This window comes from Lissotriton helveticus, chromosome 2_1, assembly GCF_964261635.1.
Source record: "Lissotriton helveticus chromosome 2_1, aLisHel1.1, whole genome shotgun sequence".
Taxonomy (NCBI): Eukaryota; Metazoa; Chordata; class Amphibia; order Caudata; family Salamandridae; genus Lissotriton; species Lissotriton helveticus.
In genome coordinates, this window is record NC_136059.1 from 990,050,057 (window position 1) to 990,072,728 (window position 22,672).

The following is a 22,672-nucleotide window of genomic DNA, read 5'->3' on the forward strand; positions in this document are numbered from 1 at the left end:
CACAGAGACCTCCATAAAAAAGTCCTGGGATGTGAGGTGGGCTGGTCAGGAGGTGGGAGGGTGTGGAGCAAGAAGAAGCTTGTGGGGACCGTAGCCTATGGGAAAACAGCGGGAGCAGGAGGGGGCAGGGCTACAAGGCAAACACGAGGCGGGAGACGGGAAAGTGCCCCCAACCCTTGAGAAAGACTAGCCCTGTATACAAGTGCCCGCAACAACAGTCGGCCCAAAAGAAATGGTAAAGAAAACTGTAAATCCCCACACTTACAATTACAGCCCCCAAAAATGTATCTAACGGATACAGAGACTCGGGGGTTCAGGGTAGAGATTACCTGGAGTGTCAAACTGAGCGATGATCAGGCAGTGGGGTTGAACTGGTAGCTGCAGGCAGATGAGAACAGCGAAAGGCAGACGCACGGTCAGTGAGTCAACTGCTGCAGCAAGGAGCCTTTCAAATGGTTCTCAAACCTATCACTGCAGTGTCTGCGCACATTCTCTACTGCTATATCGACCTGGCAAGTGCATCCCCTTGCCAGGCCCTAACCTTCCGATTTATTACACGTGAGTCACCCATAAGGTAGGTACATGGTACCCCTGTGGGCAGGGTGTAGTGTATGTGAAAGGTGGGACATGTACTGATGTGTGTGACATATCCTGATAGTGAAATACAGTGTATTTTGTTTTTCACTATTCAAAGGCTATTTGTCCCATAGGCCAGAATGGGAGTTTATTTATAACATCTTACAAGTACAACTATCTATTGGTAAAAGGTAAAAAAATGACGTTTATTATGCCTGAACTCAGAATATAAAAATATGTCTTTTAGTAAAGATGATTTTTATATTGTGTGCTTCAAAATACCACTTTAAGAAAGTTGGTATTTTCTTGCTTAGCCATCCTGTGTCCCTCTGCGGGTTTGTGGATTGACTGTCTGTCTTTGGAGTGACAGTGGCTTTACCTTTTAAAAGTCATATCTTGATAACTGTATTTTGGATTTTTGTCGTTTTGGTCTTGTTTGCTTTAGATAAAGATTATAAAGATTACCTATTTTTCTACACTGGTGTGGTGTTCATTTGTAGTGTTTTCACCTTATTATTGTATGTGTGCACAAATGCTTTACATACTGCCTCTGAGATAAGCCTGTCTGGTCATGCCAAACTACCAAGGGGGTGAGCAGGGTTTATTTTAGAAGTGTATCACCCTTACCCTGACTAGGAGAAGAAGGTCCAAGGTCAGATGCGCAGGGCAAGGGGGAAGGAAACCCTGCTAGGGGCCCCCAATGCCGCTTTCCGACAGTCTTTCCATGTCAGAAAGCCTGACATGGAAAGGCTGTCGGAATCCAACATCATAGTCCCAACGGCAGAAACGTGGTTAAGGGATTATGGTGGGTTTTCGATCGACCAGTCGGAAAGCGTCGATCAGTCCCTCCAACTACTGCCTCCAACCGCACGCATCGTAATGCATCGGTCCGACAAGCGGGTGGTTGCAGTCCGAACCGAATCGTAAGGAGACATATTATATCAGGACCTTAATATGGATGTTATCTAAAACAGTAATTTGTCTCTTTTGTGTTGTTGTATTAATCAAGAGATTATTATGAAACTTCAGATATGTCAATAATTTTGCTTTCCACTAGGTTAAGGCCATTTGACATAACTTACTGGGAAGATTAAGATTAAAGGTCATGTTTTCACTTCCTATGATGGCATTTAGGTCAAAGGGTGTGTGATGACACTTGCACGCCTAGCATTTTGGTGAATCGACATTCATGTACAAAAGTTGGATTTAGGTATGTAAACATCTTGTTTAACTAGTGTAAATTCAAGTTTTGCAGTTTCAAAACACGAATTAATGTTCTCTAAGCAAATTAATCACACAATATTACAGCAGCATAGAGTAATATTACACATGAACAAATATTTTCACAGAATGCGGAGTGGGCATTCTGGGCAGGGATGAATTGCAAAGTAGAGGAACATCCAAAATCCTACGGTTTTGTAGGTAAATCCAAACTTTTGTAAAGCACATTCTCTACTTGGCTGTGGTTATAGATTTACTCCTGTCAAGGGGCGGAGTAAATTCGTATCCAAGGTGGGAACAGGCACGGAAACCCCCACCCAAATTGGTGGGAGTCTGGGAGAAAAGGTTCTTCCACAATGAAAAACATTTTCAACATGAAGAAAAAATGTTTTAAAGTGCAACTGCACGATGCAAAGTTCTGTTGTTTGACACATTCGTAAATTCAAGGGTTTAGGATTCACAAAACAATTCCAGAAGAACCACTGCTGGTAAATTGCTTCTTCGTTGCCTCCTGGAAGCAGTCTGTTTAATAAAAAAAAAAAGTGAGATGTTTGGTCCAAATAAAAGAATAAACACACCGGAGTAAATTTTCAACTTTTTTTATACTCAATCAGGTCTAATGTTTTTCAATGAGCAAATACTTTTGTTATTTGTAGCAATTTATTGAGATCAAAATTGATACATTTGTGGCAACTGTATCGTATCACTTCAACACATGCATCACTGACATGCATTCATTTTTAAAGGCAAAACTTAACCCTTTTAGAAAAATGTAAAAGGAAGCGTGCAAATGCAAATTCGTTGTGTATATCTGCAATTTCTTTTTTCACAAATAGTTTTTCATTTTGAAGCGCACTTCTGGTATTCGTTGTTGTTGACCACCCTACAACTGCTTTTGATGGTGAGCTGTCCTATACATGCTCCAATAAATCAAATAGCGTCATATGTGTGCAGTATATTTACCATTCGTTTCAGCCATTTTAGATCGTTCAGCCATTTTGGATCTTAATTTTTGAAAACCAAGGTATACGTATTCTAAATACTTATTTTCATCCCATCTGTTTCCCTTAGGGTACTACATGTACATAGAGGCCTCGAACATGGTGTATGGACACAAGTCACGCCTCGTTTCAAAAACACTCCGCGCCATCACTGGCAAGCAGTGCTTGTCGTTCTTCTACCACATGTATGGAACTGGAACTGGATTGTTGAACGTGTACTTGAGAAAGGAAGGTGGCGGTCATAAGGAGACCATGCTGTGGCGACGGAGAGGAGAACAGAGCATCACATGGCTGCGAGGACTTATTGAGTACGAGTGTGATAAGCATCACCAGGTAAATGCAGCCACTCCTTGCAGGCAAAGTAGAGAACTAACACCTGACACCATCCTTCTGGCGTGTGCCTTAGGTTACTTTGTGAGCGCAACCTGTGGCCAACCCTAGACCTTGATCCAGCCCTTGTCGACAAATGCGCCTTGAAAGGTCAAGGATCATAGGGTAAATTGAGCTTATCTCGACCTATGACTAAGGACTTGAGTGGGTCCTTAATGTAGACAATCACACTTCAGAAACATTTTCTTGTCTATCAGATTATGCAAAATTATATTAATAACACATCCAGACCACAGTGAACAGATTCTTAATGTGCGATCTCAGAAATACAAGTTATTAGAGACAAACTCCACTATTACTTCTCTGTATAAGTGGCAGAAAAAAAACCTGAAAATAACTGAGTGCTAGATTACGGTAGTGCCAAGCCACATGAGGTGATTAATATTACAGGCTGCGGCCGATCTGGACATAGGCACAGTGGTATAAATGTATACATTGTGGGTTACAAAAGTGCATGATGAATGCTGCGGAGGGGTGAGAAACGTGATAATGCTCTCAGTTCTCTGTAGTCCCTTTTGAATGCTTCAATAGGACACAGTAAACTGCTAGAGCTAGAGATGTTGTGTAGATAGTACAGGGGGCGCAAGGTCCTTGCCCAAAAAAGGAGGTGGAGAGGCAAATATCAGAAAAGAAAAGGAGCAGACAAAAACTGCCCCTATGCTATTTGACAAATGTGTGTCAATGTGATGTAAAACAGCCCCACTACTTCCTATTGTTGCTACTGATGCGAGAGTTTGGGCAGAGTTTCCTGAAGATGAAATGGTCACTTTGCACCTAAAACAGAATTTGAATCTTCTTTAAATAAGCAGATCTTATGTATTTATTTAATTCGGGATTTTCTTTTCTTCAGTGCTGCTACTCACAGAAGGCAGCCCCATAGTACTTTGGTTTAGATACAGTGGTTAAAAAAGTGAGTACAGACAGAAAGGTGACCGCAGAAGGTGATGAGGCCTGGTTTTAGGTATCTAACCATTCTAGTTCAGGCATAGAAAGAGGTAACACAGGTGGCTAATCATATGATTGACTAAATGTGTGAGTTTTTAGCAGCCTTCTCAATCTGATGAACTTGGGTTCGAGTCTTAAATGCAGTGGGAGTGACTTACATGGGGTTGATCCTTGCAGAGGAAGGTTCCTACCTCCAAACTTCTCGTATCAGAACAATCAAATGGTCAGTAATTTTCTGAAGGCAGATCTTAGACTTCTGAAAGGAAGAAGAAGGAGGAACAGCTTCTACCACATCTCTCTCAGATGAGATGGGATTGTAGATATTCAGTCCAACCAAAACAAGGCTAGTGAGGGTTCGAGCCTATTGCAGCTTAGAAAGATTTGTTGGATGCCCATTGTAGAGGATGTGCACAGTTGATACAGGATATCTCCCCTACAAGTATGATGGAGGTTTTCTAGGTGAAGTGTAGGAGTGGATGGTGGAAGGCAGATTTGGAAGTAGCCTTTACTGCTGCCATAAAACACCCAACAGTGGGCATTTTTCACTAGCCTGGAGAGAATGCCCAAGGACCTAGACCAGGTAAAAGGCCGATGAGCTGGAGTAACAGACCCAATAGCAGTATTTCGATTTCCCACTGGTATGGAAGGTGTACATTAACTTGGTGATGAGTGGGGGCAATTCTCACAGGTCCATTTTAACGATTTTGCTGTTACAAACATCCCAGGATGGAAAGGATTTCTTAAGGGTTTGACCATTTTACAACGTTGTTGGTTTGGATGAACTCTGCAAGAATAAGCGTGGGAGAAGAAAGTGCTGATAGGAGTGACTCCTCAAGCTGCATCGAGGAGGAGATGTGTCCCTGAAGAGATTTTAAAACATTTTATCGAAGAAGGACAGGAGGTTTTCAAGGGCTTATGAGGGTTTGAGTTATGTGATAAAAGCTCAAAAGTCAGGTGAATTGTAGAAGGAGCTTTAATGAACAACCATCAACAGGTAGAGATTACAGCAACTGATTCTTTCACAATTGGAATGTAATCATTCCATCAATGATGCAATCAACTATGACATTCTTAAAGATACAGTAACATAACACATCCCATCCCCTATACATAATAAAAGAATAAAATAAATTCTTTGTTATGAGGTGAAGTAACAACAATGTAAGAAGAACATAAAATGATAGAAAGAAAAACTAATACATCACATAGTCATTGAACTTCTTGGGAAGCTGTGGAGATCTCCTAGGAGTAGAGGAAGAAGCACTAGAATCACTGGAGAGATTGGAATTATCATTGAAATGATTTTTTACATCATTGCACTTGGCTAGTTTAGACATGTTCCAAGTACAACCATTGTCTAAGGTGACAACATTTTTTCTAATGGAAACGATGGTGAAAGGACCAATGAAGTTTGAGACACCCTTGTGACCAAGTTTCGGTTTTTTCACAAGAACGTTGTCACCTATGTTCCATTTCTTATGTTTAACAACCATTTTAGCATCATAACGTTGTTTATACTTTTGTTGATAATTAGTCAATACTTCTCTCCTCTTCATTTCTCTTTTAATGCTATCATCTTCCACCTTCTCCGGAAGCCAAGTAGGATTAAGTTTAGAACAAGCTAATCTACCCCTCAAGGCTTCAAAAGGAGACCTCTGCATGACAGCATTAGGAGTAGTGCGGTGTGCCCACCACGTCTCTCTCAAAACACTGTTAAATGAAACCTTGGACTCTAAAGCCCTCTGTGCACAACTTTTTACAACTCTATTCATCCTCTCCGTGAGACCATTTGTTTGGGGAGAGTAAAGAGCTGTTTTCTGATGAATTATACCAAGACTTTTCAAGAAATTACCCATCTCGCTGGAAGTGAATTGTACTCCATTGTCAGTGAGTAAAAACTTGGGAATACCCTCCGACACAAACACATCTTTTAAAAAATCAATTACAGTCCTGGAGTTGACTACACTCATGCATTTGGATACTACCCATTTAGAAGTGTAATCAACCAATAATACAACATGTCTCTCATGTGAGGGCATAAGTTCAAATGGTCTAGTAATGTCTAAACCAAGTTTTGTCCAAACAGCAACAGGAACTTCAACAGGTGACAAAGGAGATTGACTGGTGGTACGTGACTTGTCATTGACCGCACATAAATGGCAATCTTTGACAACAGTTTCCACCATGTGATCCATTCCAGGCCACCAGTATCTTTCCCTGATGCGAGCCTTTGTGAGATTTCTACCCAAATGCCCTTCATGAGTGAGATTAACAACCCTCTCTCTTAAATCACTAGGAGGTACCACTCTATCACCTCTCATCAAATTGTCCTGAAGGAAAGTTAAGTCATTTCTCACAGACCAAAAAGGTTTCAACACACTCTCTAGAGTGTCATAATTTGGCCAACCATTCTTGATAACATTCTTCAGCAATTGAAACACAACATCATTGTTAACATTCTTTGACCATTCCTCCTCGGAAATGCTGGACTCCAAAACCAAATTTATACAAGTAGCAACCTCCGCAACACAATCTCTGTCAATGGGAAGACGTGACAGGCAATCAGCAGGTTTATTATTTAGCCCTGGAATATACTGTACACTAAAGTTGAACTCTTGCAAACCCTCACTCCATCTTTTCAACCTTGGTGTCATATGATCACTTTGATGACATGAAAAAATTTGAACTAGGGGACGATGATCAGATTTCACCACAAATGGAATCCCCCATAAGTAAAATTTGAAGTGATACATAGACCAATATACTGCCAACGCTTCTCTTTCGATACAAGAATAATTATGCTCAGCTTCCTTTAAAGCTCTTGAAGCGAAAGCAACAACGACTTCTTCACCATTAACAACTTGGGAAAGCACAGCTCCTAATCCCTTAAGGCTGGCGTCGGTAGTGAAAATGGTTTTGAGTTTGGAGTCAAAATGACCTAGAGTTGGCATCTCACCTATCTCTTTCTTAACCAAATCAATGGCTTTCTCGCAATCACTAGACCAAGAAAATTGTACACCTTTTTTCAAAAGAGACCTGATGGGCTCTACAAGACTGGCAAAACCTTTAACGAATTTGGAATAAAATTCCGCCATCCCTAAAAATGATTTGACCTGATCCTTATCCACTGGAGTAGGTGCCTTAACAATGCTCTCAGCTAGTTCCAACTTGGGCTGAATTCCATTCCCAGAAATAACATGTCCCAAATACGTGACAGATTTTACACCAATTCGACACTTTTCCTTTTTTACTGTAAGTCCACTCTCATTTAACTTATCCAAGACAGATCTTAACACTTTGTCATGTTCACACATGTCTACACCATGAATCAAAATATTGTCCTGAAAGAACATTACATTGGAGAGACTGCTCAAAACCATCTTCATCACTCTTTGGAAACATGCGGCTGCTGAAGCTAAGCCAAACGGCATTCTTAGAAATCGGTAAGCACCCAAAGGTGTAACAAACGATGTTAAGTGTCTGCAATCTTTATGCAGAACAACTTGGTGGTAAGCAGAAGAGAGATCAAGAACACTAAATATCTTTGCCCCCTTTAGAATACTAATGCTCTCAGCTATGTTAGGCAATGGCTGACGGTCTACCCAGATCCACTCATTCAAGCCGCGAAGATCCACACACATTCTAATCGATTTCCCACCATCCTTGGGTGCTAAAACCACTGGACTTAACCACTCCGATGATTCAATCTCTTCAATCACCCCTAAGTTTAACAATTTTTCAATCTCGAGCCTAAGAGGCTCCAGCATCATGTTAGGTACTTTCCTGACTTTGTGTACACATGGTTTGGCAGATTTTTTAAGGATGATTTTATGTTCAAATCCCTTCAGACAGCCCAATTTGTCAGAAAAGACATTAGGATAATCATCAAAATATTTATTTGACTCACACACAAGATCTATTTGGGTTTGAAGAGAATTAGAAAGAAAATCCTCCATTAGCATGACTTGATTTTTTGGATCTTCCGCTCCCGGATTAAGAATAATCCCCAAATCATGCTGATGTCGCCATCCCAGGAGATTGTCCCCTCTGACAGTTACGTAAACTTTCCCAGATATACTTTTACCACTGAAGGAAATGTTGGCTATAATGTATCCTAAAATCTCTATTTTTGACTTATTATAACTAAGGGGCGAGATATCAGAGGGTAATAGTTGAACATTTTCTAAACCAACCACTTCATCCCACATTTTATTACCAATTAAAGTGAAAGGGGACCCAGAGTCTGCCATAAGTTTAAATATGAATTTGTCAATTCTTACATCACAGAATGGCATAAAAATATGTTCTGTGTCAACCTTTGTACCGTTAACATTGGAAACTACAAGTGTATGCACAATATCAGAGGTTGGTTGACTGATTTCTCTCTTTTTGCCAGACCTACATACACGTGCATAGTGTCCTTTGATACCGCAGTTATTGCAGATGCTGTCCCTCGCGAAACAATGAGGAAAATTAGAAGTGTGAGAAAAACTCCCACACCTGAAACAATGCATCTTTTGGTTACTTATAGGACGTTGTTGGCGAGAGTCACGCTCCTTAGAGAAAGTAGACTCCTTGGATGAAGAAGGGCAATTATCAAGAGTGTTTTTCTGGGCAAACGTCTTTTGGATAGGTTTGCTCTAAGAACTTACACTGACTTTAGCCACTTCTTCGTGATATTCACCAAATAGTTCATCATCTTCTAACATATGTACAGAGTCAGAAACTTTCTTTTTATCATCACTGACAGTGTGACCATTATCTTCTTTATTTTTTCTTATTTCTTTTACCCATGTAGAGGTATTCTCCATACCCTCCACAATGTCTAAGGCTTCTTTCAATGTGGGATTTTTGGATAATAACTTCTCTTGAACTCTAGGACTGTTCATGCATCGAACGAGTTGATCTCTAACTAGAGATTCGGATAAATCACCAAAATCGCAAGTTCGAGAGAGAGTTTTCAGAGCAGCGACATACGTGCCCACACGTTCACGGGAACCTTGGACACGAGTAAAGAACCTATGTCGCTCTAAGACAACATTAATTCTTGGACCGAAATACTGTTCTAACATAGTCATAGACATTTCAAAAATGTTTGCAGGTTCCCCATCAGCCCCACCAACAGGTATGCTGTCCATACTGTCATAAGTGTGTCTGCCTTCAACTCCTAAATTGTGCAATAAGATGGCTTGTTTTCTAACAGCCGAAAACTTTTCTCCACCAATAGCAACTAAGTATGAATCAAATAGGTTTCTCCATCTCTTCCAAGGAAGAATGGGTTCACCTTCCTCCGAAAGAAATGGAGGTGGCTGTGACATGCTAGACGTAGTAGCCATAGTGAAGAAATAATACACTTACACTATTAATGATAGAAGAATAAACTCAAAATTGAAATAAAATATAGGCTGTTTTAAATGTCTACCACATACCTGTATTTGCAAATAACAGTTATAATCATGAAGACAAAACACTGGTGTGTGAATTACAATATAGACACTTGAGCGTGATTCAAACCTTGGAGTGCACAATAGTATGAAGATAATAATCCATAAATATGGCTGTGTGCATCAGCGTGAAAATACCAATATAATTACTCTCGATGCACAACCGTGTGCATCGGCGTGAAGGAGAATGATTGATGTGCAGTCGTGCACATCGGCGTAATGGAGGCAGTGATGACCGCTTTGGTAACGGTGATCCAAAATAGAAAGTTGTAGCACTAGCACATTAGTGTTGTGGAGGTAGTGATGACCGCTTTGGTAGTGATGAATCAATATAGTAAATTGCTGCAATTTTCCCGTCAGAAATGTCAGGCAGATTGCGCTGCCGTGCGCATCGGCGCTGCCTTAGTGACTAGGCTAAACAAAGATGGCCGCTGCTGCGTGATGACGTTTTACGCGGTTTGCATGATGACGCTATATGCGTGGTGACGCTACACGCGACTTGTGCGTTGTCCGGGGTCACAGCTCTAGAGTCCGGCAAGAGCGAGGACAGAGACGTAGCACTACACGCGCAATGGCATCTGCAGCTAAAGTCACACGCGATGGCTCACACAAGTTCAAATCTATACAAGGAATAACGGTAAGCGCCAGTGAGGCGAGGACAGTACCTTTTTCTTCGTTTTTGAAGGTTTAAAGTTGATAAGCTCAATAACGGAAAATTCGAAAGTTGTCCAAGTAGAATCGTCTACATTCAGCGAGATTTCTAAACGAAGAGAAGTCCAATTAAGCAGTCCAACAGAAGAGTGTAGATCAATCCAACAAGGTGCAGATAGGGATTCAAAGGAAAAAATTAAATAAATCTCAGAGTGAAATCCAAATAGACTGATAGCAAGTATTTAAGTCTAGTTCAGGTTGATATCCAAATTGTAACATCCAATCAAATGCTCAAAAAAACGATACTTCGAGCAAAACCGAGTCCAAAACGAAATTCCTGTGGTAGGGGAGTTGATGGTTGTTATTGCTTGTCCCCAATCAAGCCAAAGTCCTCGTCGCCAGTGATAAAAGCTCAAAAGTCAGGTGAATTGTAGAAGGAGCTTTAATGAACAACCATCAACAGGTAGAGATTACAGCAACTGATTCTTTCACAATTGGAATGTAATCATTCCATCAATGATGCAATCAACTATGACATTCTTAAAGATACAGTAACATAACATTATGCTTAGAGGGTCACCACTTCCCTGAAGACATGGAAAAGTACTTTCGTTGATTTTCCAGCCTCTGAGATGCAGGCTTGAATGTACTTCTTTTTTGCCCTAGTGAAAGCAATTTTGTAGCCTCTGGAATGTTCCCTGCATGCAGTACAATCAAAAGTCAGTTTTGTAGTGCTCCAACATCTCTTGCTCTCTACATTAGAGTTTTAGAAGGTTCAGGTTTTCAGTGAGCCATTTGTTGCTCTTCCATGGGTTTGGCTTTCATATGGAAATGGGAGCTAGGGTGTCCTTCTTCTGTAAGTGGACAAGGACACATTGATTGAATCTGAGTGGAGATCTGGGATATTCAGAAGCTATGGAGAAAAATTATTCAGTCGCCGATTCTTCAGGATCCTCCAGGAGGTCTTGGATTTGGGGGCAATGTTCACTTTTGTGTATTACAGGACTTGTTTATTTTTATAAGAAATGAACTGTGCACACCGGGTTACGTGTAATTATACTTAAGAGTAACTTAGACGTTGTTTTGAGATAAAACCATTTCTACCAAGTAGCATTGAGTGTTCAGTATTTTTATTTATATTTTATAAATCTCTTTTTTTGGGTATGATATATATACTTTTTTTTAACAACTCTTATTTCCTTTTATACTTTTTATATGCACATTTTGGTTATTTTTATACACAGATTTTTACATATAACACATAACAGTGATTAAACGTTGTCTAATTCATAAAATATCTACACAATTAGACACTTCAAATCTTTAACACAGAATGTATTCCTTTCCGACGCGTTTCGGCCATTCGCCTTCCTCAGGAATTCTGTGATCTCCTTTGTTACATCAACAGTGGCTATAATGATGAGAAATTATATTTTAGTGATATATTTTTTACAGCATATCTATTCTTCTCAACGTCTCACAAGTTACTTCTACTCTTTCATCTCTCTAAAGGGTTATATCTGTCAGTCTTGTGGTGATTATCCCAAAGCTATGTGTCGACCCTGTCCCGCTGGGTGCTACCATTTCTACCTTTCTGTACCCTTATCTATAAAGACTATACATTTATATACATATTTTACACTTTTTATCCAACAGTTATATACAATAAATACATCAATTATTCAATTCATCAGTCCATTATTTACATTCAGACATTTCTAACTTGTCTATTGCTTGCAGATGGGAGCTTGAGTAGATTGTCTATATAGGAACAGATGGAAGCTTGTTGGGAGCAAGAAATTCGAGGAGGAGCCCTTTACAGGACTTGTTTGCAATGATCACTTCGATTACGCTACTATGGTCAGACCAGGAGGTCTGGAGGACCCCACCTCACATGAGCAGTTTGGGGAAAGTGGAGATGAATAGCTCAAGACAATGACCTCCAGAATATGTGCGTTCATTAACCAGTTGGTAGAAGTCCAGGTTATCCATTTTTTCATTTATGTTTTGGCTGCAAATGTCACACGAACTATTGGCCAAAATGTTAAGATCTCCTACTAAATAGGTGTCTTTTGACTTTGAGGTAGAATGTATGTGGCGGGAAATGGCAAGGAGATTAGTGGGAAGGGTGGTGAGAAATTTGTTGCTGGAACGGTAGAGATAGCACACATGAAGGGTGTTATGGAATTAGTGACTACCTTGGATAGCAGAAACTTAAATGAGTTCAATTGAAGGCCATGTGACAGAACTGCAGTCACAATGGCGCCCAAGAAATATGTTTCATGGAGTTTATTTAATGCTCTCATAGAATGTGAATGCACCATAGTTCCACACGGTGTTAGAACTGTGGTTCCACTTTCTTCCTCGGTTGGGGGCTAGTCCACTTCCCCTTTAGGATACTAGTCCACCAACTCCTGGAAAGGTACTAAATCTCAGGAAAACAGAACAGAATCTGAGTTCCTGACACAAATAGGAACCGTCACTTTTCACCAAGTGCTCTGACCACCTTGAAGCAGGTTTCCCCAGTGCAGCGGTTAGAGTCAATGCCCTCACCTTGACGACCCCACTCTTCCAACACTATTGCTACCTGTGCAAGTGTCGAAGAAAAACTACCTGTTGCCCTTTCCTTGAAGTACTTTAGTTGCCCCTGCTGCCACCCCATCAGTCCCACAAAAACTGAGCATGTCACTTGCTTGTAGCCATGATGCTGTTCCAGGGTTGTGGCATCTGGGACCACCTTGCCTCCCTCCCTTATGTTGCTGGTTTAGAACACAACATTGATCCAGGTTGTTCCCCGCTATGTCTCCCAGCTCTGCACCTTCTGACTCCATGCCTCCTGGCTCTAGGTTTTCACCTCCTCCACACTATGCTCCTCCTTCATTTCCATCAGACTCCTTCACCCTTTCTTCCTCTTCCAACTCTCCTTCTCGTCACTTCTCCTGTCCTTCCTATTGTGCTCTGCTTGCCTCCTCCTTCTGGTTCATCACTTCTTGGCCATTTTGGGGCATTTATAGCTTTTCTCCTGCTTCCTGGTTTACAACGTCCTCTCCTGGAATGGCCAATGGGGACATTTAGTAACTGCATGTCAGGACAAGTAATCCACATTTGTCTCTAATTTCCCAGTTTTGTATTTTGTTTGAAAAGAAAAAGGATGTAATGCTAGAAAGCATCTTAAAATTCTTGAATTTGTGTCCTTATTCTGAGCCAACCAAACCAAAGGAGCATGATTCGTAAATAGTAGAAAATTCTAGCCAAATAAATTTTACTGCGAAGCTTCTCTAGCCCGTTTAATGGTCAGTCACTCCTTCTTAATCGTAAAGTGACAAGTTTCTCTTAAAAGAAGGTTCCGACTAGTTCCCCTTTCACATCAGATTGTGATAACACCGTCCCAGCCCACTACCTCAAGAGTTAGTAATTAGAACAAATGTTTTGCCCGTAGGGCATTTTTCTCTTTATTTTTTAAAGTATGCTTTTCTTTAGGTTTGAAAAGCACAGTTTGACAGGTGAACGCAGGAGGCCTAGGTAGAGCTTGCATCTCAAGGACCAGCGGTCTTAAAGCCTCAGTGATGGGAGGGTGGGGGTCTGTGGGGGGGAAGTGGGAGGGTTCACGGAGGGGCTGGGGTTGTAGGGTTTTTGGGTGGTGGCTAGCACGTGGGGGGTGTAAAAAAGGGGAACAAATATTTCACAGCGAGCAACACTAGATTTATACATGTATTATAAGGGGCAGTTCAATTGTTGGCGGAGAATAATCATCAGATTTGATTTTGATTTTGGGAGGATAAGTATTTTTGAAATCTGTTTTTTTTGTGTTAAAATGAGTACAATAGGAATAAGAATCTGCTCAATTAATGTATCTGGGCTGAATAATGTTCTTAAGCGACAAAAGGTAGCTGCTGAGTTAAGACATATCTGCCCGGATTTAGTTTGTATACAGGAAACACATATACCCTGGATTAAGAGGGGGGTTTTAAGGGAATTGGGCTATTCATTAATTATTGCAACAGGTCAATCAAGTATGATAAGGGGTGTAGCTATTCTTGCTAGACGCAACTATGTTAGTAGTATTGACCAGAAATCAATGGATAAGAATGGGTGGTGGGCTATAGCAGGGTGCAATTTGAATGGGCAGAAGATAACATTGTGTACGGTTTATGGACCCAACTTGGATGATGCGGGGGTTTTGAATGAAATAAATTTGGAATTAGCTACCTGGCCGCAACCAGTGGTTGTATGTGGAGATATGAATATAAATTTGACAAATAATGATCTAATGGATGGCTTTGATAGATATAGGGGACGGAAACCTAAAGTTTTTAAGGCACTTTATAATTTAGTTAGAGATCAAGGTTTAGTGGATGTGTGGGGTAGCTTGAGGGGGAAAGATAGTGGGTTTACTTTTTACTCCCACCCTCATAAAAAGTTGGTGAGACTTGATTATTTTTTTGCACCTTCTTCCTTATTGTCTGGGGCTATAATACGTGTTTATCCAAGGATTACATCTGACCACGCTCCAATTGTGCTTGAATTACTGGGTAGCTATAGTAGACCTAAATGCTTAAATTTTACATATGATCGGAAGTTAGGTCTAAATACGGAATTTAGGGAGCATATGGATATTTGGATCCAGGCTTTTTTTCAGAATAATGCTGGAACTGCAAAAGTTGGGATAGTGTGGGACACGTTCAAAGCCTGTTTTCGAAGGGAATGTATTAGCTTCAGCTCATGGCAGCAAAATAGGAGTAGAAAAGAATTGGCAAGATTATATGACAATTTGATTGAGGCTGAAAAGTCACTAACTAAGGGGATTGCCACTTGTCAGAATGACTTATCTGAGTTAGAGAACATGGTGGTGAAGGAGAGGGCTAATGTTGTGGGCTTCTGGAGCATAGAGAATGCCAGGAGGTATTTAATATATAGGACGCAAAGCCATGAGTTTGGTGAATCAATAGGGAAGCACCTTGCGGTAAGACTACGGATGAAGGAGTCTGCTAGGAATATTCGGGCATTAAGAGATGTGAATGGGGTACTGCACTCTGAACCTCACCAGATATTTAAGATCTTTCAGAAGTTCTATTCTGAGTTAGATACGCAACAGAGTGGTTCAGTGTTAGAAATTGATTGGATAGAAATGCTGGAAGAAGGGATGAAAGTATTAGACACATTAAACCTAGAAGAAATGGATTCCCCGCTTACTATAGTGGAATTGGAAGTCGCAGTGAAAAGTTTGGCTTTAGGTAAAGCAGCAGGTCCCGATAGAATCCCTGCGGCGGTCTATAGGCAGTTTTTTAATATTATAAAATATGAGTTGCTTAAGGTTATGCAGATGGCTCAGCAGGGTTATCCTCCTAGATCTTGGTCGGATGCCACAATTGCGGTATTCTGCAAGAAAGGCAAGGATCCGGATTTGGTTGGATCTTACCGACCAATTTCATTATTAAATGCGGATAATAAAATTTATTCCAAGATTTTGGCTAACCGATTGTCTAAAGTTATATCACCCTTAGTGTCTCAAAATCAACACGGTTTTGTACCGAAAAGAGGTACGGTTGATCATATAAACAAAGTGATAACTTTATTTGATAATGCAGCTATGCAGCTGTCGAGAAGCGTGAGCTAGCGCTCATTTTACTTGACGCGGAGAAAGCGTTCGACCGCGTTCATTGGGGCTATATGTGGAGACTTTTGAATAAAATTGGCTTTGGCCAGAAATTCAATGTTGCTTTACAGTCTCTTTATATATCCCCTACGGCTAAAATATCTGCCATGGGAATGCTTTCTGATCTGCTGAGTATAGCTCGGGGTACTCGACAGGGTTGCCCCTGTTCCCCTCTTTTGTTTGCCCTTTACATTAATCCTTTTGTTGAACAATTGACTCAGAGTGCATTTATCCCCCCCGTATTGAGTCTTTGATTATTGTTTTACTGTGTTCGCTTATGCGGATGACATTGCTGTAGTTACAGCCAATCCTGCACTAGCCATTGAGGAAATTGAGAGATTGGCTAAAGAGTTTGGCGGTGTAACGGGCTATAAACTTAATGAATCAAAGACTCATATTTTGTGCTCGGAGACTTCAGTATGGAACGATGATAGGGTTGTGAAAGAAGTAATGTATTTAGGGGTCCAGATTAGAGCAAATTTGATTGAATTGGTGGACGTTAACTGGAATGCGCTGATTTCCAAAGTTAAGATTTCATTACAAAGGTGGGAACGATTATACCTCTCTATTATTGGCCGGTGTAATATTATAAAAATTTATGTATTACCAAAAGCTCTCCATTTATTTCGGTCAATACCTTTGGAAATATCTAAAAAAAAGGCTGCAGCATTTACAATCAATGTGTGGCAAATTTATCTGGAACCCAGGGAGACCCAGACGGGCAATGAAATATATGATTTTGCCTTTGGATAGGGGGGGAATGGCTGTGCCTGATTTTTTTCTGTATTATGTTACCTGTTTTTTATTAAAAATGAGGGTAATGATTACGGGTGAGATGGCTTCTAATATGGCTACTGCCCCAACCATTTTTGAAATTTTACTAGGCCCTATTGCGAAGCAATGCTTGTTTATTGAGTTGGATGGTAGTTATTATAAACGTACGCGCTTTAAAGTATTGATAAGTGCATTCAAAGCGTGGAAATGGCTAGCTAAAACAACTGCAATGGGCAAGATTTGTTATTATACGCCCTTTAAGGCTCGCAAGCATTTACCAGGTATATTTTTAGACGATATGTCTATAATGTGGCAGAGGAAAGGGGTTAGAGTCCTGGGGGACCTGTATTTAGACAATGGGAGCTGTAAATCATTTGAGCAAATAATGGCCCAGTTTGCTTTTCCTAGAACCTATTTCTTTAAATTTCTTTAAATCCTAGACTTTTTAGCCCGCCTGAATGTGCCTATGCAAACAAATATGGTGGTGGAAGGGGTTAAAAGACAGGCAAGAATTGGAGTTATATATCAAATGTTATTATTGGGAAAATCAGATGACCTTGATAAAGTTAGACTGAAGTGGCTTACTGTTTTAGAGGATTCTGAAATTGTAGTGGAAGATATGCTTATGTTGTCGAAAGAATCATTAATGTCTGCAAATCTTAAAGTTCAATTTTTTAAAACTTTATTTGACCTATACTATACCCCGGCACGAATGGCAAAATGGGGGGGGGTGGATGATGCCGATAGTTTACATATCTTTTTTGGCTGTGCTAAACTCCAAAGTTTTATTTTTGATATTGAAAAGTTCTTGTCATTGGTTATTGAAAACCCGCTAACTATTACACCTGCTATGATGTTATTGGGGGAAATTCCTATAAATAGGCCAGTAGATGCCTTATATCAACACCGCCACTTTGTTTTTTTTTCTATGACGGTAGCTCGGTTGTGTATAGCAACTGAGTGGCTCCAGAAAAATCCACCTGTTTTTCAACAATGGCGAGCTAAAATGTATAGCTTATATAAATTGGAATGGGGTTTGTGTTCAGTTAAGGGATCCAGTAGGAGACAATTGGGCCTAAAAATTTGGGGTGCATTTCGTAAGTACTTTGAGGAATGATTTGATTAATTTAAATTACTTGGCAGAATATGCTTGAAATGTTTTATCTCTAAGTATTTCTTTTTTATTTCAGATTTTTCCTTCCTTGCTTATGTTTGATTATTTATAATGATGATTCTTTTTGTTGACTTACCCATTTATCTTATTGTGTTTTAGGTCTGTTAATTTTCATGAGTATTCATTGTAATGTAATTTTTGTCTGTGTGTACTCGCTGTGAAAATATAAATTAAAAAACAAAAAAAAGAACAAATGTTCTCATTAAATCACGACACCTCAAAACCAGATCCCTACATAAAATGTCCTTTAGTTGTTCAAAACTGTCAGTTTGGTCCTCACTGCAAAGCTTAATTTTAGGAGGCTGTTTACTTCCGAGTAATTCTGTTAAGGGACTGGCTATTTCCGAAAATTGCAGATGAAATCTCCTATTGTATCCTAAAAGCCCTCCTGTTTGTATCTCATACCCTAGATACTTACATTTACTGGTGCCTAGTTTACTTAGTTTCAACCTTGCAGCTCGAAGGGCAGCTAAAATCCTTTTTACATGCTGAACATGCATTTCCCAATTTGGACTATTTATCACTATGTCATCCATATAAGCAGTGCGTATTGTTGATGTGGTCTTAAAACTTTTGTCCATCAACCTTTGGAAAGTAGCGGGTGCTCCATGCAAATACTGCTCATCTTTCTGAAATCAGTGGTAGGCACATGCTTTGGACTTATGCGGGGGCTTAAACCCATTCTCTGATTTTCTGACCCTCCCACCTGACAAGTAAGTATTCAGGCACCTAACCTTTCCCAGCTAGACTAATGCAACATCCTCTACCTGTGAACCAACAAGGCTGTGATGCACAGACTCGAGCTGGCTCAAAACATCCCAGCCAGGCTGTAGTTCTCCCATCCAAAGTGTTGTCCTGTCTCTGGTCCTATTCGAAACAGCATTGGCTCCCTGTTGAGAAGCGCATGCATTTCAAAACCTTGTGCACCACCAATAAGATCTTTTTTTCCCACGGGCCGCACATCCTGTCCAATCTAGTGTCCCTGTACATGCCCTCTTGGACACTGCATTCAGCCGACCATAATTTGGCTTCTATTCCATGTGTTAAGAGAGTCAGAAAGGGTCGCTTTTTTGCAGTGTGCCCTTTTAGGACTAGCGCTGGGACGCCCCATTGCTGGGGCAGCTACACACTGTACAAATCCTTTATACATACCATAACATGGGCAATCGTCTCTGCTCACACTGACTGGGACGGCCATAGGTGCGCTTGTCTTGGCCCAGCAGTCTGGACAGCCATTAGAGCCCTTCTCTTGGTCACAGCCACTCAGTACTGTCTGATGTCCACCGACATCTGGGGTATCCAGAAAAATGTCTCTGTCCTCCTTCCTGTGGAAAACCCCACCACCACCACGGTCTGGTCTGCTTCTGGCTCTTCCTGGACAGTCGCATTCTCCTGTAGGGTTGGCAGGCACCTTCCCCCTCTCAGCAGGCAGGTAAGCTTCTAGGTTAGATGGACAACTACTTCCAGCAAGGCAAGACTTCAGGCAATGTACCCCCACTGCTAAGAAGCTGGTTGTCAGGTAGACACCATCTCTGATTGCACAAATATCCTCTGGGGAGGACAGCATTCCAAGAGAACTTCGAAAAGTAACAAGTGGGTTATTGAGTCCCACTTTATACGGTCAAAGCGCACAGGAAATATTGATCCACTCTCTGCATTTTCGTAACCAGTCTGTGGTGGTTTTCTATTTAAGTGTCCATTTCAAGCTGCACTCCATGCCTTTGTCTAGAGTAATGCTCCTTAAAGCAGGATAGTCTCCTTCCTTGAGCGCCCACATCAGAGCCACAAAGAGATGTGATCTTTCGTCAACTGGCTGTCATCATCCATACTGAAAAGTGGACAGGGGAAAGACAGCAGATTCTCTCAGCAAAAGACCTAGGGGCAGATTTTTGTTGGGAATGCGCCACATTTGCGTCACGCAACTGCGGCGTAAATGTGGAGCATCCCTACGACCCATTTACAACGTGACGCATCTAGGCAGATGCGTCACGTTGTAAAGCCCTGCGCCACTTGTGGGCGTTCCAGCGCAGGGTGGGCGTTCCGGGGCAGGTGCGCCTCGCAAAAGTGGCTGAGTGAAATCTATAAGATTTCACTCAGTCACTTTCAGGCCAATGCTGCGTCAAAACCCTGTACCTGCTTGAAGCAGGCGTAGGTCTTGATGCAGCATTGTAAAGATAGGGCACCCCCGAGCCTTGCTGGAGCTGCGTCGCGCTTGCGACGCAACTCCAGCAATGCGCCACCTTTACGGCACAGATGCGTCACGCATCTGTGCCGTTTTTGCCCCATGGTGCGCCGCATTGTAAATGCGGCGCACCATGGGTGGCGGAGCAGCTGCGCAAAATAACTGGCGCATCCCTGGGGATGCGCCAGTTATCATAAATCTGCCCCCTAATTTAATTACTGAAACAGTTTCTCTTCCCCGTTTAGTGTCTATGTCTCCTCCCAACAGCTTCAGGAATGTCTGAAATACACTTCCGCTGTCTGCGAAATCAGCCTCACCTTTATCTTGAGGACAATGTCAGGCTAGTAGCATCCATAATAGATCCCACAGGACTCCATTTACACTGTCTCTCTCTTACACACATTCAATGCACCTTACAGGCCACATAAACACGCACTATATACACTTTTGATGTTAACACCAGAACCTGGGCTGCTATGGGAATTCACAAGGACATATTATCAAGCCCATTATCGCCGTTTTAGCGGCAGGAAAAACGGTGATAATTATATCACCGTTCTTGATAATATGCCCCCTAATGAGTATGAAGATAGTGTGAAAAAATCAAATACTACGATACAGTTACTCGCAGTTGGGCACTCAGGGCGGGGGAACAGAACTACAGTCCCACCCCAAAAATGTATTCATTGTTTTACTAATGAGTTATCTCTACAGCTGCCAGTATGATTATTTTTTCCATTCAACCATTGGCTTTTTATTTTACCTTAACACATTTCACTGTACATTGTACTAATGGATGTGAACCTCCTTTATACAGATTATTTTTGAAGCCATACGGGGAGTGTCAATAAGAAGTGATATTGCTATAGATGACGTCATGTTTCGAAATGGCCCCTGTGAAGGTAAGTGCATGTTTACATGCAATAATATGTATTTGGGAAGGTGAGCTATTACCTTATATGTAGCTATCAGCCTGATTCATCATTCTCCCGTTTTGCGAGCCCCTAATAGCGATTCATACCGAATCGCTATTAAGGACTTGCAAAACGGGATTCATGTAGGAATTGCAATAAATATTGTGATTCCAACATGTTCCTTATTTGCGATTAGCTAATTGCTAATCGCTAATAAGGAATAACTCCCCATGCATTCCTATGGGCCTACAGGCCCATAGGAATGCATGGGGAGTGATTCCTTATTTGCGATTAGCAATTAGCTAATCGCAAATAAGGATGCGATTTCAAGGGTGCAGGGGTGTCCAAAGGACACCCTGTAGCACCCCTGAAATGTAATCTACATTGGTGTTGCGCACACACATGTCCAAATGACATGTGTGTGTGTAACATGCAACTTAGAAAAATGCATTTAAATGCATTTTTCTAAGTTTTTGCTATTTACAGAGAGGTCTGACCTCTCGGTAAATAGCGGCCCAAAATTGCAATTTCGTAATTTTAAAATGCTTCATGAACTGCATTTAAGGAATCTCAAATAGAGATTCCTTAAATTCAATTCTTCGCAAATGTGCGAATTCTTAAATAGCGAATTTTGCATTTGGGATGATGAATCCCAAATGCAAAAATTGCACTCGCAAAAGGCAAGATTCTTAGAATCTTGCCCTTTGCGAGTGCAATTTAGCTTGATGAATCAGGCGGTATATCACTATTGATAAGAATTGCTTAATGAGCTTTCCAGAATGAATTATCTGTAACACGTTTCTTTCTTCTGCAATAAAATATTTGTCTTCTATTGTTTCATCTTTCTTTCATAGAAATGAGGGAATCAGTGACATATATTTCATCAGGATACTCAGAGGACTTCAATGAAATTGAATATTGAACAATACATTCTGAATTCAACGAAGCAGCAAAGATGTTCCTTGCATCCATTGCTGCACGAACAATGTTTGTATATAGTATTGAACTGTTTTAAGTATTTCACAGCTGCATAGGACAAAACTCAGAGCACTCTCGTTCGTCGACTTGGCTACAAGATTACTAACTCAGGGCTTTTTTTCTAGGTTTCAATGATTTAATTTTGTGATGGATATGGTATTGGTTGCTATATGTAAACACCATTTTGAAAGATCTTGTATTAAAATAAAATAGGATTTTTAAATATATTGACGTGTTTCATTTTTAAATTCTTGAGCAAGAGGGTCAAACAACAGGAACTGATAATTTGCTATAAAGGTTGATTTTTAGCTCATAGTTCATTCAATGAATGTTTTAAATTGGACCGTGGATTATGTAGTATTGAAATTAATACTAATCCCCGGTGTTCAGCAAGAATGTAAGCACAACTACACTTTCACTGTAAACCAAACTTTATTCAGTACTTTCATGACAAAAGTCATGATATTAAATTATTTTTAAAAAATGTAAAAAGGAAGAAACAGTTTCAAAAATAAATGGAATGAAATTAGCAGAGTAAGCAAATCTAGATTTTTCACTTTTTCACCATTTGTAAATTCATTATTATGAACACTTGTTTTCTGTGAGTATTTCATTATTGTAACATGAAACTTCTAAAGGTGAATTTTATTCTCTTGACCAAATTGAGGGTTTTTTTTAACACAACATTGGGGATCAGCAATTTAATTGGATTTGCTAACTCATCTGTGTAAATCTGAAGTTTGAAAACTATTATCAAGGTTGATGA

General features: G+C 40.6%; 1 protein-coding gene across 1 annotated transcript in view; it reads left to right on the forward strand.

Annotated features, from left to right (window-relative positions):
• The window catches only part of MAMDC2 (MAM domain containing 2), a 477,864-nt gene extending 455,731 nt beyond the window's left edge, over positions 1 to 22,133 (forward strand). The window contains exons 12-14 of the mRNA XM_078677407.1: positions 2,869 to 3,131; positions 20,832 to 20,916; positions 21,783 to 22,133. Coding sequence (XP_078533533.1) covers positions 2,869 to 3,131; positions 20,832 to 20,916; positions 21,783 to 21,850 — 416 coding nt within the window. The 3' untranslated portion in view covers positions 21,851 to 22,133. The remainder of the gene's footprint in view (positions 1 to 2,868; positions 3,132 to 20,831; positions 20,917 to 21,782) is intronic.
• The last annotated feature ends 539 nt before the right edge of the window (positions 22,134 to 22,672 follow it).